Raw genomic sequence first — 16,191 nt, 5'->3', positions numbered from 1 at the left:
TGTTCTGAAGTAAGTTGAAACCACCTTGGTTCTACTTGGATGGCCTTCCAGAAAACCTCCCTGTATAAGTAGGAAGAAACCAGGGTGTCTTTGGACTGGAATGAAGGAACATTAGAGCATCTCAATATGAGAAAAGAATGAGGAAGTGACTGAATTGTATATTGAGATCTCCCTCTTCAAGACATTAGGAAATTAGAAAAGACAAGACAGAGAACCAATCACTAAAAAGTCATAGTGGTATATGATATGCTAACTTTGGGGGAATTTTGAAATAAATCTGTAGGCAAATCCTGAAGTCCACCATCCATTGAGAAGAAGCAGTTTACACCCTTTAAGCAAGTCCTAAACTCTCTGAGGCTCTTCTTATGATTAAAAGGAGACCATTAATTCCTGGCTACCATCTCTTGGGGTTATCAGGAGAATCATGTGAATTCATATAGTGCAAAATGCTTTGAAAACAATTGTAGAAATACATCTGCAATTTTAAAGGTGGCTCTGAAATTATTGTCATGGCTTTTTTTGTAGACTGAGTTATTTGTTTTCAGTTAGCAGTATTTCAAAATAGATCTCAAACCCAAACCAGCAGACTTGATTTTGAGTTGAGCTCAAGTGTGGAGATTCAAATGGGAGGGAAAAGCCAGAGCTAAGTGAGAATGAATACTAAACCAATTTGCTGTCCAGTCAAAGGCTGGGTGAAAAGCACATGTCAAACTGACCCTTTTCTTCCTGTACCATGAGAACTTGAACCCAGAAAGTAAATGACTTGTTTAACTCATTGCCCAGACAAATCTTTAATCGCTGTACCTGGGGCTACTTACACCCACCTTTCACATGATTGCATCTTGATTTCCAGGAATCAGTCCAGCCTCCAGACAAGGGAATTCAGAGTCTAAGAGCTCAGCATCAATTTGCCAGGCTGGTGACCATACTCTGCCCTTGGCCACCCATGCCAGTAACTGAAATTTCTCCTTGTTATTTGGGAACTGACTCCCTCTACCTTGTTCTTGACTCCTGGGAGCTCCTATTCCCCTACACATTTAAGTCCCTATGAATCTAGTTAATTCAATCTAGCTACCTTACCCACCATCTTTTGTTGGGGCTTGTCTTGTTCCATTCTGAGGGAGCCAAGGATTTAAAGACAAGCACTGGGAAATGGGCAAGCATTAGCCTTCAGAAAAGCTAGAAAGCCAAGATTGTGCCAAGCCAAGCTTGGCAATTATGCTGCATAGCTGAGGGAAGTGGCAGACAGGGCGCAGATACCATCTTCTCAGAGGATTCTGTGGCATGAGGGTAGTTACATGCCTGGCTGGCCACTCTCTCTGCTATTGTTTCATGACATTGTCTATGAATGTTGGCGGGGTGAATGAAAGATAGCTCTTGCTAATCACTTTCCAATCTAAACTAGATAGAGTAGGATAAAAAGCCTAGAAGATGGGTGTAAGCTCTGGTGTCTGCTTCTACGCTTTCCTATTTCTTTCTTTTTTTTCTCGGGCACAACTCTTCTCCCTCCTTCCTACCCCATGTCGGAAAGTTGTCATAGGAAGGAGCCCCAGGAGCAAACTGTGAAAAGGGAAGAGCAATGTAGCAAAAACTGAAAACAAACCGAAACATACATAGGCTTTGGAGTCAGAAAGACCTGTGTTCAAATTCTGAACATAGGATTTGCTGTCTGTAACTGGAACAAACCTCTGTTTCCCCATCAGAAATTAGAGTATGACTAGATGAGGTTGTGTGTGTGTAAGAGAGAGAGAGACAGAGAGAAAGAGAGCGAGACTAGAAAGAGAGAAAAGAGTTCCTGGTTTATCACAGACACACAATAAGCATTATTATCCTGGTTTTTATTGATAAGATTGTTAAAGCAGCCTAGGAGATTGAAAAGTTCCTGATGTGCCTTGTTGTAGAGGAGTAAAAATGAACTGTACAATGAGAAGAAAGGGATGAAAGGATTTGGAATATGAGTAAATAAAAGATGCCAACAGTGAGGCTGTGGTTATGAGAAGGGAAATGAGAGAGACCAGTAAAAGATGGCAAAGACTCCCCCAGTACATTCTCAAATTGCAGCTGAGAAATGGAACTTTAGAGACAGAAGCTAAAGATGTCTGAGCAGAATAAAGGAAAAATGAGGGTTATCAAACTGGTGTTATTTCCAGTCACTCTCAAAATGATGTGCGACAGCCTTCCATGTGGATTTGCCAATCCCAAACTACGCACAGTTCATCAGACCCTATTTTCATCTTTTCCTGCTACTTCTTTTACTTGACATTTATATGAATTGGCTTCATAATTCAAGTCAAATGGCACTCTTCCAGATTTTTTTTCCCACAGAAGCCATAGAAGAGATGCATATAAGAATATGTTTTATGTCCTCTGTAAACGTAGGAGCTCCTTCAGCTTGTAGGGAATTGACCTTTGCCTGAGTTGTGTGCTGTGTGTTCTCAGTCATGTCTGACTCTTTGTGACCCCATGGACTGTAGCCTGCCAGGCTCCTCTGTCCACGGAATTTTCCAGGCAAGAATACTGGAGCAGGTTGCCATTTCCTACTCCCAGGGGGACTTTAGCCTGTACGTGTTTACATTTTCTCGTTGCTCTGTGTCCATCTTTGGGTTTGACTCCATCATGAAAGTCTGGGAAAGTGTCTGCCGTTTTTTTCCCCAACAATTAAATTGTTAATTGTAGTTAAATGGTTAAAAACTGATTTTCAAAATGCTTATTGAATGTTGATGACAAAATTAAATCCTTTATTTGCAGGTAGCTTAAGACTGATCTGGGGATTGATTGATTGGGAGAGTGGAAGTGGAACATATGTAAACATACACAGACATACAGAGAATAGAGAGAGAGGTATAGATGGAACTTTAGTGCTCTAAAATTTTGGGGTGAGAGAGTTACAGAGAATGTTGAGAAAATAACTAGAAATTGAAAAAAAAAAAAAAAACCTGTGTGTGCAGCTTTATGGCCAATAAGTGGGAACTGATTCCCATGCAGACATGCTATGGTTAATAATTTCCCACATTTTGGCAAGACCAGTGGGCTCATTGCTAGATAAGAGGGTAGGTAAAAAAGACAGTTTTCATACTGGAAGTATAGTAGTCAACCTCTTGTAGCATGGCTGATGAACGCTGGGAAACTTGCTTGCCCAAGGACACAGCAACCATGTAGAACAAAATGGCAGAACTTACCTGGGGATACCTACATCTTTGAGACTTCCTGGCTGAGGTCAGGGCTCTTTTGGAAGACTTGCATTACGTCAGTTCACGTTCATGACCAAGAGTGCTCTGCATCTTGAATTCTAGGGGGCCAGGTCCTGCTTGGAGACCCTGGGGGCACTGCAGGTGGTGTAGTAACTCCTTCCTTTTCCTGCAGAGTAATTGGCCCCTTTGCCACATTGTGTCTCCATAGACTCTTGCTTTTTCCAAAGTGTCTCTTTTATTCACCAGAAAGCCTAGTGCCCTGGCAAAGCCTACCTCCCCCAGTCTCTGTGCTGTTTGGTACAGGTCATGTTCCTCTTTGGGTGGCTTGCATTGTATGTGTACTAACACCCTAAGTTTGCCTGACCTCTAGGTCTCTTTTCTTCTCCCAGTCCATGCTTTACCTCTCCAGTGCTTTAATTTAAGCCATCACCACCTCTCACCTGGATGAATGCATTGTCTTTCAACCAATCTCTTTGCTTCTACCTTTACCCCACTCTAATCCAGTCCACCCACCACAACTGGAGTCATAGTTTTTAAATGTAACTTTGATGGTCTCAAACTTGTGATGTATTATCAAATGTACATTTGATAATGTATGATTTCTTTCACACATCAAACCCAAACTTAACTAAAGTCCTCGCAAGAGGCCCCCAGGGTCTGGTTTTTATCATCAACTCCAGTCTCATCTCTCAGAACTAACTCACTGCTGGCATGTATGCTTGAGCCATTTGGAGCTATTTATACTTCTGTAAATGTACTGTATTCTTTCACACTGCCATTCCTTTTGCCCCTTCCAGAGAAATTCTGATCTTGACTACCCTTTCTACCCTCTCTGCCTAACTAGCTCCAATTCCTCTTCTGTTAATGGCTTTATTGAGATATAATTCACATAACAATTCACTCAGTTAAAATGTACAATTCACTGGATGTTGATAGTTTAGAGTTGTACAACAACCATCAGTATTTAATGTCAGACCATCTTTACCCACCCCTCGCCAAGAAACCCTGTACCTGTTCGCAGACCCTCTCCATTCCAGCCTCCTTGCTTCCTGCTGGCCTGCCTGTGGCAACCATTGATCTATTGGACCTTCTGTCTCTATAGATTTGTCTATTCTAGAGTCATCTCTCCAGACTTTTTTCAGGTGTTGCCTCCTCTTGTTTGCCTCCTAGTTCCCTGATTTCCAAACATCTCTGCTGGGCTCCAATAACACCACTTGTCTGGGTCTGTCATAGCACTTATTCTACAGTATTCTTACCTGCCTCCCCATTTGAATTGACTTACTCATCTCTGAAACTTCAGTGTCTAATTCTTAGCTCAGTTTAGAGAAAGTACTCTGGAACTACTGGCCAACTGAATGAATGACTCCCAGGAAGCCCTGACAGGGAGAAAGGCCTCTCAGTGAGTGGGTTAAAGACAAGTGAATACACAGGTAAAACCAGACGGTGGATGCCTAAGTACCCATTTTTCAGCTCACTTGCACTTGGATAAATTCAGCTACCCGAATGATGTCTCTTTCATCTCTATAGTTGATGTGAAGGTTCCAGAACCTAGGGAAACATTACCAAAGTGGTGCAGAGGAAGTATATCTTCAGGAAATATTCATGATACATCAGTTTAAGCTTTACCTGTGGGATCAACAGCAACACTCTCAGGCCATCTTCCTGCTCAATTTTTTCAATTTCCTATTCTCTCTCTGTGTCTCTCTTCCTCTCTACCCGCTCTCTCCTGTCTTCCCTTCCTCCTCTTTCTCTTCTCCTCCCCTCTCCCCCTAGTGCCCTTGGGATATTTGCCTTTTTTAAAAAGCACATTTCAGAATATCAGAGGAACAATGTAGGTCCTTAGATTTTAAAATAAATTAACTTAAGCATGAGATGTCTGAACATGTATTCCCTTTGAAAGCTGTTTAATTGTTCCACTTCAATGCACCACATTGCTTTTTACATGATTCGATCTTTAAAAAATCTGGTCAGCAAGGGAATATAAGACAATTTGCAACAACAATGGAATATAGAGATGTTAAATATTAAATCATCTCATTTTCAGCATTTTACTGACTAGAGACAAATGGAGATGCACCCTGACTCTGGCTATTAATACCTTTTTCTGTCTGTAAGCCTTTCTCCTGAATTCAAACTTCCTCCTTCTTCTCTTTCCTAGCAACCTCTTGTCTCTCGTCTCCTTCACTCCTGATCTCTCTCTCTCTCATTCTCAATTCTCTCCTCTGCCCATTTTGCTGTATGCACCTCTCTTTATGTTTCACACTGTTTCTCCTCCATTTTCTTTTCCATTCTGCTTCCTAATTAGCACTCTCTCTCTCTCTCTCTCTCTCTCTCCTTTTTTCCTTCTGTTCTTTGCACCCAGAATGAAGTAGGGAAGAGATTGGGGGGAAAGATGAGCAGGAAAATAGAGAGAGGAAGAAATAGATAATAGGGCTGTCCTGCACCACATCATCTGCCACCAAAGGGGACATGCCCAAATCACTCACATGCCTTCCCCTTTAAGGTGAGGCATATAACCTCTTCATGCCTCGCTTTTATGTCATTTATAAAATTGAAACAGAGTAACATGTTCCCGGACTACCTCCCAGAGATGCTGCTAGGGTCAGACTTGGGAATGAATATGAAAAAGGTTTGAAAAGAACCAGACCCCTGTAATTGGAAGCACTTGGGAGGAGGTGAGGTGGGGAGAAGGGGGCGGGGGGAGGTTAGATTACCGCCTTGCACCGCAAGGGGATCTAATTAACTGAGGATTGTAGTTCTTGCCTTTCTGAGGAATGTGTTTCTTTTCACCTTTGTTCTACTCATCAAATCACTTGGTCGTCTGTGTAGCGCGTTTGAATGTTCTTAGTGTCTTCAGAGGGGAAGGATAACGTGTTCCTTTGTATGCTGTTGATTTTTCTCCCTTCCTTTTCTCTTGCCTTGGGCTAGCAAACGGAACCTCCAGCAGCCAGCTCTCTACCCCCAAGTCTAAGCAGTCTCCCATCTCTACGCCCACCAGTCCTGGCAGCCTCCGGAAGCACAAGGTATTATGTCTCTTATACCTTACTAAACCCCCTTTCACTTGGACTTTTTGGTCCATTAGCTTGAAGCCCCAGGAATCCCAGCAGGGGTCAAGCTTCCAATCACTTGTATTTATTCTTCTGGCCCCCGGTTTAATTCTAATTATATTTAACCAAAAGGAAGCGGTATGAAGGACCCAAATACCCCCATTCTGAGCTAATTGTGTCACCAAATGATGGCCCAGGGGATAAACTTAGATTTTGTCCCTCTGATTCAGAGGCACAGCAAACAGGGTGTTGAGGGCAACTTAAGATCCTAGGTCCTGTAAAGGTCATAAAGAAAGTTAGTCCTGAGTTACTCCCTTTAGATTTGTGGGACATTCAAATATGAACAGACCCTAATTTCACTGTGTATTCTTCATGACCAGGCCGATTCTGGTACACTGTGGGAAGAGAGGGCATAGATACATTGCACTGACCCTAGGCACCCTTTACACCTCTAAGTTAGCCCCAATAAATATACCATTAAAATAATAGATGTTGTAGAAATTCTCTACCTCCACTTTCCAAACTGATTTCCACCTAGAAATCTCTTCTGTATCGAAAATCTGCAGTGGCCATTGCCTTCCACCTCACCTCAGGCCACATGGATGTGGTTTCTGCTCTGATTGTTGTTGTTTAGTCCCTAAGTCATGTCCAACTCTTTTGCAACCCCATGGACCGTAGCCCACCAGGCTCCTCTGTCCATGGAATTCTCCAGGTAAGAATACTGGAGCAGGTTCCCATTCCCTTCTCCAGGGGATCCTCCCAACCCAGGGATCAAACCCTCATCTTCTGCACTGGCAGGTGATTCTTTACTGCAGAGCCACCAGGGAAGCCCTCTGCTCTGATTACCACACCATAGAGTGGCTTCCTCTAGGATTCTCTTGTGTTCCCCTGGCTCACAAGAATTGGCATGAGATGGAGAAAGGCAAAAGGCCAACAATGTGGCCAGCTCCATCACGGAACCATAGAGGGTCAGGGGTAGAAGAGATCTGAGACAGAGGTAAATTTGTTTCATTTGATTCTCTCAATGATCTTGTGGGATTGATATTTTACACATGAGGAAATTGAGACCCAGAATGGTGAAGTTACTTACTGGGGTGACATGGCTAGGCAGCAGAAGACATAAGGTCCTAACCAAGGTTATGATCCTTGGTCTGCTGGAGCTGGTTTACACTAGCTCATGAGAGCTTACTGTGTACACTGCTTTCCAATTCTAGAAACTAGAGCTCAGCCATGATGGGAATATTTACACCATGGAATTCAACAAATGCTATAAATCAGAGTCATTGTTTTCTCACACAGAAAGCTGGTCATTACACATTCAACAGCACACCACTACCTGCCACCCATTTAAATTTCCCTTTCTCTACATCAGGATTTTAATTTCCTGGTTAACTTGACCATTACCTGAGCCATAATTCCTAATGCTCATTCCATTCCTTTAATGACTCTTTTAACTTCTGCTAGTGACCCTGGCTGGAACCTTTGAATTGTTCTCTTGAGCTACTTGGTTTTAACAAAGGAGGATCTGCTGAACTGTCTGTATAGCCAGTGTTACCCCGAGATTGTGAGATGGATGAGAACTGCTTTAGCCATCAACTTTCAGTGATTCTTCTGAGCAACAAGGCTTGTTCGTGTGGACATACCAGGATGAGGAATAGCCTACTTTGGTTGTTCTATTGTCTGCACAGAACCTCATAGGGATGCTCCACTGTTTCCTACTGTGTTTTTCTTCCACGCATTTCTGCCCTTACTTTCCTTCTGGGAAGTGTGACCTATCCCAGTACCTTCCACCAGTACCTTCCTCAAAGGGCTGGGAGGGTGCAGTCTAGGCATTCATTTCACCCATACACTTGAGACCTTCCACTTTTCAGTTGATATGTTCAGTTCATTTAGTCTGAGGCCCCACCACCCATAAGCCCACTGGATGAGTGCATTGCTAAACCATTTCTTCTGGTTGGGTTTTCAGGCTTTAGGGGGGCATTGTTTGCTGTATTTAATTTTCCATTTCTTTTGGATTCAATTCTAAAAAGAAATTTCACCATTGAAGGACTAAAATAAGCTACAGGTGACAGCCTTGTCAGAGCCTCACTATTTTATTTGTATCGTTGAGTTTTCAGTGTATCACTTTATTTTTCAAATTGCCCCTTTTAAGATCATACATCATGACCAAGTGGGCTTTATCCCAGGGATGCAAGGATTCTTCAATATCCACAAATCAATCAGTGTAATACACCAAATTAACAAATTGAAAAATAAAAGCCATATAATTATCTCAATAGATGCAGAGAAAGCCTTTGACAAAATTCAACATTCATTTATGATAAAAACTGTCCAGAAAGCAGGAATAGAAGGAACATACCTCAACATAATAAAAACTATATATGACAAACCCACAGCAAACATTATCCTCAATGGTGAAAAACTGAAAGCATTTCCCCTAAAGTCAGGAACAGGACAAGGGTGCCCACTTTCACCACTAATATTCAACATAGTAGTTTTGGAAGTTTTGGCCACAGCAATCAGAGCAGAAAAAGAAATAAAAGGAATCCAAATTGGAAAAGAAGAAGTAAAACTCTCACTGTTTGCAGATGACATGATCCTCTACATAGAAAACCCTAAAGACTCCACCAGAAAATTACTAGAGCTAATCAATGAATATAGTAAAGTTGCAGGACATAAAATCAACATACAGAACTCCCTTGCATTCCTATACACTAAAATGAGAAAATAGAAAGAGAAATTAAGGAAATAATTCCATTCACCATTGCAACAAAAAGAATAAAATACTTAGGAATATATTTAATGAAAGAAACAAAAGACCTATATATAGAAAACTATAAAACACTGGTGAAAGAAATCAAAGAGGACACTAATAGATGGAGAAATATACTGTGTTCATGGATTAGAAGAATCAATATAGTGAAAATGAGTATACTACCCAAAGCAATCTATAGATTCAATGCAATCCCTATCAAGCTACCAATGGTATTTTTCACAGAGCTAGAACAAATAATTTCACAATTTGTATGGAAATACAAAAAACCTCGAATAGCCAAAGCAATCTTGAGAAAGAAGAATGGAACTGGAGGAATCAACCTGCCTGACTTCAGGCTCTACTACAAAGCCACAGTCATCAAGACAGTATGGTACTGAAACAAAGATAGAAATGCAGATCAGTGGAACAAGATAGAAAGCCCAGAGATAAATCCACACACCTATGGACACCTTATCTTTGACAAAGCAGGCAAGAATATACAATGGAGAAAAGACAATGTCTTGAACAAGTGGTGCTGGGAAAACTGGTCAACCACTTGTAAAAGAATGAAACTAGATCACTTTCTAACACCATACACAAAAATAAACTCAAAATGTATTAAAGATCTAAACATAAGACCATAAAGTATAAAACTCCTAGAGGAGAACATAGGCAAAACACTCTCTGACATAAATCACAGCAGGTTCCTCTATGACCCACCTCCCAGAATGTTGGAAATAAAAGCAAAAATAAACAAATGGGGCCTAATTAAAATTAAAAGCTTCTTCACAACAAAGGAAACTATAAGCAAGGCCTTCAGGATGGGAGAAAATAATAGCAAATGAAGCAACTGACAAAGAATTAATCTAAAATATATACAAGCAACTCCTGCAGCTCAATTCCAGAAAAATAAAGGACCCAATCAAAAAGTGGGCCAAAGACTAAACAGACATTTCTCCAAAGAAGACATACAGATGGCTAACAAACACATGAAAAGATGCTCAACATCACTCATTATCAGAGAAATGCAAATCAAAACCACAATGAGGTACCATTTCACGCCAGTCAGAATGGCTGCTATCCAAAAGTCTACAAGCAATAAATGCTGGAGAGGGTGTAGAGAAAAGGGAACTCTCTTACACTGTTGGTGGGAATGCAAACCAGTTCAGCCACTATGGAGAACAGTGTGGAGATTCCTTAAAAAACTGGAAATAGAACTGCCATATGACCCAGCCGTCCACTGCTGGGCATACACACTGAGGAAACCAGAATTGAAAGAGACACGTGTACCCCAATGTTCATCACAGCACTGTTTATAATAGCCAGGACATGGAAGCAACCTAGATGTCCATCAGCAGATGAATGGATAAGAAAGCAGTGCTACATATACACAATGGAGTATTACTCAGCCATTAAAAAGAATTATCTTTGAATCAGTTCTAATGAGGTGGATGAAACTGGAGCCTATTATACAGAGTGAAGTAAGCCAGAAAGAAAAACACCAATGCAGTATACTAACACATATATATGGAATTTAGAAAGATGGTAACAATAACCCTGTATGCGAGACAGCAAAAGAGACACAGATGTATAGAACAGTCTTAGGGACTCTGTGGGAGAGGGCGAGGGTGGGATGATTTGGGAGAATGGCATTGAAACATGTATAATATCATATGTGAAACGAATTGCCAGTTCAGGTTTGATGCATGATACGGGATGCTCGGGGCTGGTACACTGGGATGACCCAGAGGGATGGTATGGGGAGGGAGATGGGAGGGGGGTTCAGGATGGGGAACACGTGTACACCTGTGGTGGATTCATGTTGATGTATGGCAAAACCAATACAATATTGTAATTAGCCTCCAATTAATATAAATAAATTTATATTTAAAAATTGCCCTTTTATGGCGGTTAAGGAAACCAACATTAAGTAATAAATTATATAATTTTCTGAAGCAAACTTTAAAAAACATTTAGATTTTGGTATAGTTTTCACAAATTTTTTAACTTTTTACTTTGATATTTCAAATTAAACAGTTGCAAGAATAATACAGAGAACTTCTATGTACTCTTTATAAAGACTCACCAGTTTTTTATATTTTCCCCATTTACTTTATTTTTGTGGGTCTTCTCCCTCCTCATTATGCATACACTTTACTAAATTTTTAACCATTTTAAATTAAGTTCATACATCATGCTCTTTTACCTCTAAATACGTCAATCTGTATTTCCTAAGAATAAGGACGTTTTCTTTCATAACCATAGTACAATGGTAAAATCAGGAAGTTTGTGTTGATTCAATACTGTTGTATGCTCTCTCATCCATATTCAAATTTTATCAGTTGTCCCAAGAGCATTCTTTTTTTGGTCCAGGATCCAACCTAGGATCGCACATTGCTCTCAGTGGTCATGTCTCTTTAGTTTTCTTTGATTCAGAAAAGTTCTTGAATCTTTTCAAAAATCTTTTAGGGAAGTATATTATAGAAGTGAAGAGCATAGGCTAATTATTTGGTGAAATGTCTTTCAATTTAGGTTTGTCTGATGTTTCCTTGTGGTTAAATTCAGACTGTGCATTTGGGACAGAAATGTCATAGAAGTGATGTTGTGTCTCACTCAGTGCATCCTATCAGAAACAGTAGCCTCATGCTTACACCACCAGTGATGGAGGACAAACTGGTTTTTCTAAATAAGCTAAAAAGTGCGTTGTGACCTTGACTCAGTCCTCTTGGGGCTCAGGCTCAGCTTTTTGCTCCTCCTTTCACAGTTACCTGAGCCTTAGCACCATCGAGGTCCTTGGGCAGTGGGCCTAAGCAGATCTCATCTGAAATTCCATCCAAGTGGACCTGAAAGGTGTGAGTCATGGTGGAGACAGGAAGCAGGTGGATGAGGCCATGACTTTCCTTCTGCACAATTGGAAACAAACTTGAAGTCCCAGCATCCCTTTGGTTACTTTTGATGGCTGTGGCAGGGCCCTAAGCTGTAATCAGCCGCTTGGCTTCTCCTCTTAAGCAACTCATGGAGAATCCTTTTTAATGCAGCTGTGATGAGGTTAGCCAAAGTCCGCATACTCGAATGCTGCAATATGAACATGAAGCAAATCCTTGTATAGTTAATGAGAACAACATTTTGCATTTTCATCCTGCTTTATCTTTTTTGCATAGCCATTTTTTCATTTACCCTTGTGATAACCCTGCAAAAGGGATAAGGCAGATTAGTGTTTCCATTTTACAGATGAGAAAAAGAAGGTGCCCAGTCATAAAGACAACCCCAGTATGATTCAACCCTTCAGAGAAGTTACCATATAAAAGGGGGTTTCCCAGGTGGTGCTAGTGGTAAAGAACCCACCTGCCAGTGCAGGAGACATAAGAGATATGGGTTTGATCCCTGGGTCAGGAAGATCTCCCAGAGGAAGGCCTGGCAACCCTCTCCAGTATTCTTGCCTGGAGAATCCCATGGAAAGAGGAGCCTGTGGGCTACAGTCCATAGGGTCGCAAAGAGTTAGACATGACTGAAGTAACTTAGCACGCACACACCATATTAAAGATGTTCAAAATGCCTAGAAGCGCAAGGAAACTTTTTCATTTATTTAAAAAAAAATTTCCAGATTAGTGATCACCCTCATAGCTTTAAATTTGGAGGCATTTTGCTTGCCAAGTTGCCTGGAGATTGAAGGAAAATGTATTTGACATAGTATTTGAAAACATAACAAACATTATTTAAATATACATTATCCTCTGTGTTTCCAAACTCTTTTCTTCTGTCATCCTGGAAGTGCTTAGAGAGATAGTTTGATGAATAAAGCAGGGTCCTGAACCTTAAATCACAGACACCACTCTAAGTGGATTTTGGTAGTGTAATCAAGAGTGAACAAAAAACTGCAAGAGCACAAAGGAGAGGAGGAAAGACATCCAACTGTGGGAGACAGAAAAGCTTTACAAACTAGGCGACATTGGAACCTTAAAGCCTGGGTAGGCTTTTGATGGCTGGTGAAGAGAACAGGCATTCCAGCTTTCAGAAAAAAAAAATCAGCAAGAACAAAGCCACACCATCAGAAAAGGACAGGGCACATTTGGGAAAAAGCAAACCCAAACTGGAAGCCAGGTTTCTCAAAACTTCTCTCTGACTTCCTTTGGACTATAAGCTTCTTGGACCAGAGACCAAGTTTTTGTTTTCTCTAAAGCAATAGTATCGCCAGCACAGCTGTATTTGTTACAAACATTTTGTTCTGTAGGCCTCCAGGGGACTAAGCAAATGAATTTCAGGTGCAAATTATTTGTATTGTTAAGCAATATGTGTGTTTCTGTATTTCTACATATCAATCAACAAAAACAGAATGTTGAGATAATTTCTTTCCCTGAACAGTGTCCTACTCATGCAAGAAAATATATTTTGAATACTAAAGAAATTGATGGAGGATAGAAGTACGGAAGTTCATACCTAGGCCTAGTCCTCTGGATTTTCTCCATAGCCTACGTCTCACCACACCCATTACAAGTCACAGCAGCTGCAAGTGGAGTAGCCTCCCATTTCTACCCCAGGCCTGTCTCCTCTTCCTCTGAGATAACAGTCTGGAATAATCCTCTCAGATAATTATTTCCACAATCCTCTCAGATAATTATTTTCACTAGCCAACCAACTACACTAAAGTGTCTATTACATGAATGATTCAGAGCTACACTGAAGTCCAATGGTTCAGTGTTCAGTGTGGTGGGACTCAAAGTGACTTCCATAATGAAAAAAGACCCTCGTGTGCTGGCCTGAAGACTGCCCAGGGAGTTCACTAACTTGGCAGTGCCTGCCTCCCTTCCCCTGGCTTTGGTATAACTAGAGAAAAGCAAAATGTAATGGTCCACATTATATTTTATAGAATTTTAGAGCCAGAACAAAACATAAAGATCTTATAGTCTTCATCTTCCTCAATTTTCAGATATAAAAGCAAAGATCCTGAAAGAGGAAGCTAGGCTTAGGACTGTTCTCCTGGCTCTTAATCCTGTGCTCTTTCTACTACAGTGGACTTGCATTTATGTGTAAATTTATGGAATTCATCAGTGGTCACAATATAGTCATAGAGCAAAACTACTACAAAACTGTATTTTACATTTGTACACATCATTACACACTGAATATTACTGTATACGCTATATACCGATATATGCATATTGCTATATAGGGTTACCTGCTCAGGAGTCACATAAACAAGATTCAGAACCTATCTATGAAACAGAACCAGAAACATAGAGAACAGGCTGGTGGTTGCAAAGGAGGAGAGGGGTGGGAGAGTTAGATTGGGAGTTTGGGATTAGCAGATGCAAACTGGTGTATACAGAATGGATAAACAACAAAGTCCTACTGTACAGCATAGGGAACTATATTCAATAACCTGTGACAAACCATAATGGAAAACTATGAAAGCAAGCGTATATGTATAACTGAGTCACTTTTCTATACAGCAGTAATGAACACAACATTATAATTCAACTACACTAAAAAGTAAAATTGAAATATATAGTATTCAATTGTCAATGTGAAGGATTTTTCAAAGGTACTACTTTTTAGTACAACATGTTATTGAGATAAAATTCACCTTTTTAAATAAAATGTCCAGTTTAGTGGCTTTTAGAATAATCACAAAGTTATGCAAGAATGTATTCATCACTTTCAAAAGAAACCCTATGCCTGTTAGTAGTCACAGCCTCTTTCTCCTCTACCCACACCCCTGGTACCACTAATCTACTCTCTGTTTCTATGAGTTAGCATATTCTGAACATTTCATGTAAATTTTCCTCTGAACACTGCTTTAGCTGCTTCCCAAAACTTTTGGTATACTGTGATTTCATTTCCCTTTATCTCACTGTATTTTCCAATCTCCTTTGTGATTTCTGACTATTCAGCAGTGTGTTGTTTAATTTCCACATATTTGTGAACTTCCCAAATATCTTTCTGTTATTGCTTCCTGATTTAATTCCATTGTAGTTGTAGAACATACTGCGTATGATTTTAAACCCTTTCAGATTTATTGAGACTCATTTCATGGCCTAACATATAATCTGTTATGTAGAACGTTACATGGGACCTTGAGAATAAAGTGTATTCTGCTGTTGTTGGACAGAATAGGTTAGATGTATAATTTCTTGTAGTGTCTGTCTTTCAAGTCTTCTCTTTCCTTATTGATCTTCTGCCTAGTTATTCTATCCATTACTGAAGATGGGGTATTGAAGTTTTTGACCGTTACAGTTGAATTCTTTATTCCTTGCTTTAATTCAGTAATTTTTGCTTCATGTATGTTGGTATTCTGTTGTTAAAGCACAGATATGTTTTAATTATATTTTATCATTATGAATGTCCTTCTTTGTCTCCAGTAACAGATTTTGCCTTAAAATCTATTTTTTTCCGACATTAGTATAAGCCACTCGAGCTCTTTTGCTTACTAACTGCATGATAAATCTTTCTCATAATTTTACTTTCAACCTATTTATGTCTTTGAATATAAATTATGTCTCTTTCAAACAGCATAGAGCTGAATGTTTTAAAAACCATTCTGTCAGTCTATGCCTTTTCATTTGAGTGCTTAATTTACTTACGTTTAATGTAATTGTTGGTAAATTAGTGATTACGTCTGCCATTTGCTATTTTGTGTATGTCTTTTTTGTTCCTTCACTCCTGGATGTTTGTCCTTTTTGTGTTAAATAGATATCTTTCCAGTATACCGTTTTAATTTCCTTGCTGTATTTTTACTAATTTTATTTCAAGTTATTTTCCTAGTGGTTGCCCTGCGGATTACAATTAACATCTTGACACAATCTACTTTGGATTACTATCAACTTCATTTCAATTTGATATAAAAATTTTGCTATTGTATATCTCTGTTCATCCCCCACCCCTTTGTGTTCTTATTCACATACAAATTACATCTTCATGCATAATAAGTCCACCAACACATCTTGATAATTACTATTCTATGCAGTTGTCTTTGGAATTGGATAATAGAAGAAAAGAGTTAGAAAAATAAATTTATAATAACTTCTTTTGTCTTGACCTATGTATTTATCTTTACCATTGTTCTTTATTTCTTATGTGGGTTACGTGTGTTACTTATATGGGTTATGTGGGTTACTGTCCTTTCATTTCTCTCAGGAGGATTCTCTTTAGTATTTCTTATATGACATGTCTGCTAGCTCTGTCTTTGTTTATCTGGGAA

At 39.8% G+C, this 16,191-nt stretch overlaps 1 protein-coding gene across 5 annotated transcripts in view; it reads left to right on the top strand.

Annotated features, from left to right (window-relative positions):
• The window catches only part of DCX (doublecortin), a 399,925-nt gene that overhangs the window by 371,835 nt on the left and 11,899 nt on the right, over positions 1-16,191 (top strand). For 4 of the 5 annotated variants that reach the window (XM_070783724.1, XM_070783722.1, XM_070783726.1 and 1 more), the window contains one exon: positions 6,120-6,214. The exons of the other annotated variant lie outside the window; for it this stretch is intronic. In XM_070783724.1, the coding sequence (XP_070639825.1) occupies positions 6,120-6,214 (95 nt within the window). The remainder of the gene's footprint in view (positions 1-6,119; positions 6,215-16,191) is intronic. 5 annotated transcript variants of the gene reach the window in all.

This window comes from Bos indicus, chromosome X, assembly GCF_029378745.1.
Source record: "Bos indicus isolate NIAB-ARS_2022 breed Sahiwal x Tharparkar chromosome X, NIAB-ARS_B.indTharparkar_mat_pri_1.0, whole genome shotgun sequence".
NCBI lineage: Eukaryota > Metazoa > Chordata > Mammalia > Artiodactyla > Bovidae > Bos > Bos indicus.
Note: the sequence above shows the minus strand (reverse complement) of the source record. Positions and strands in the feature narration are given on the sequence as shown.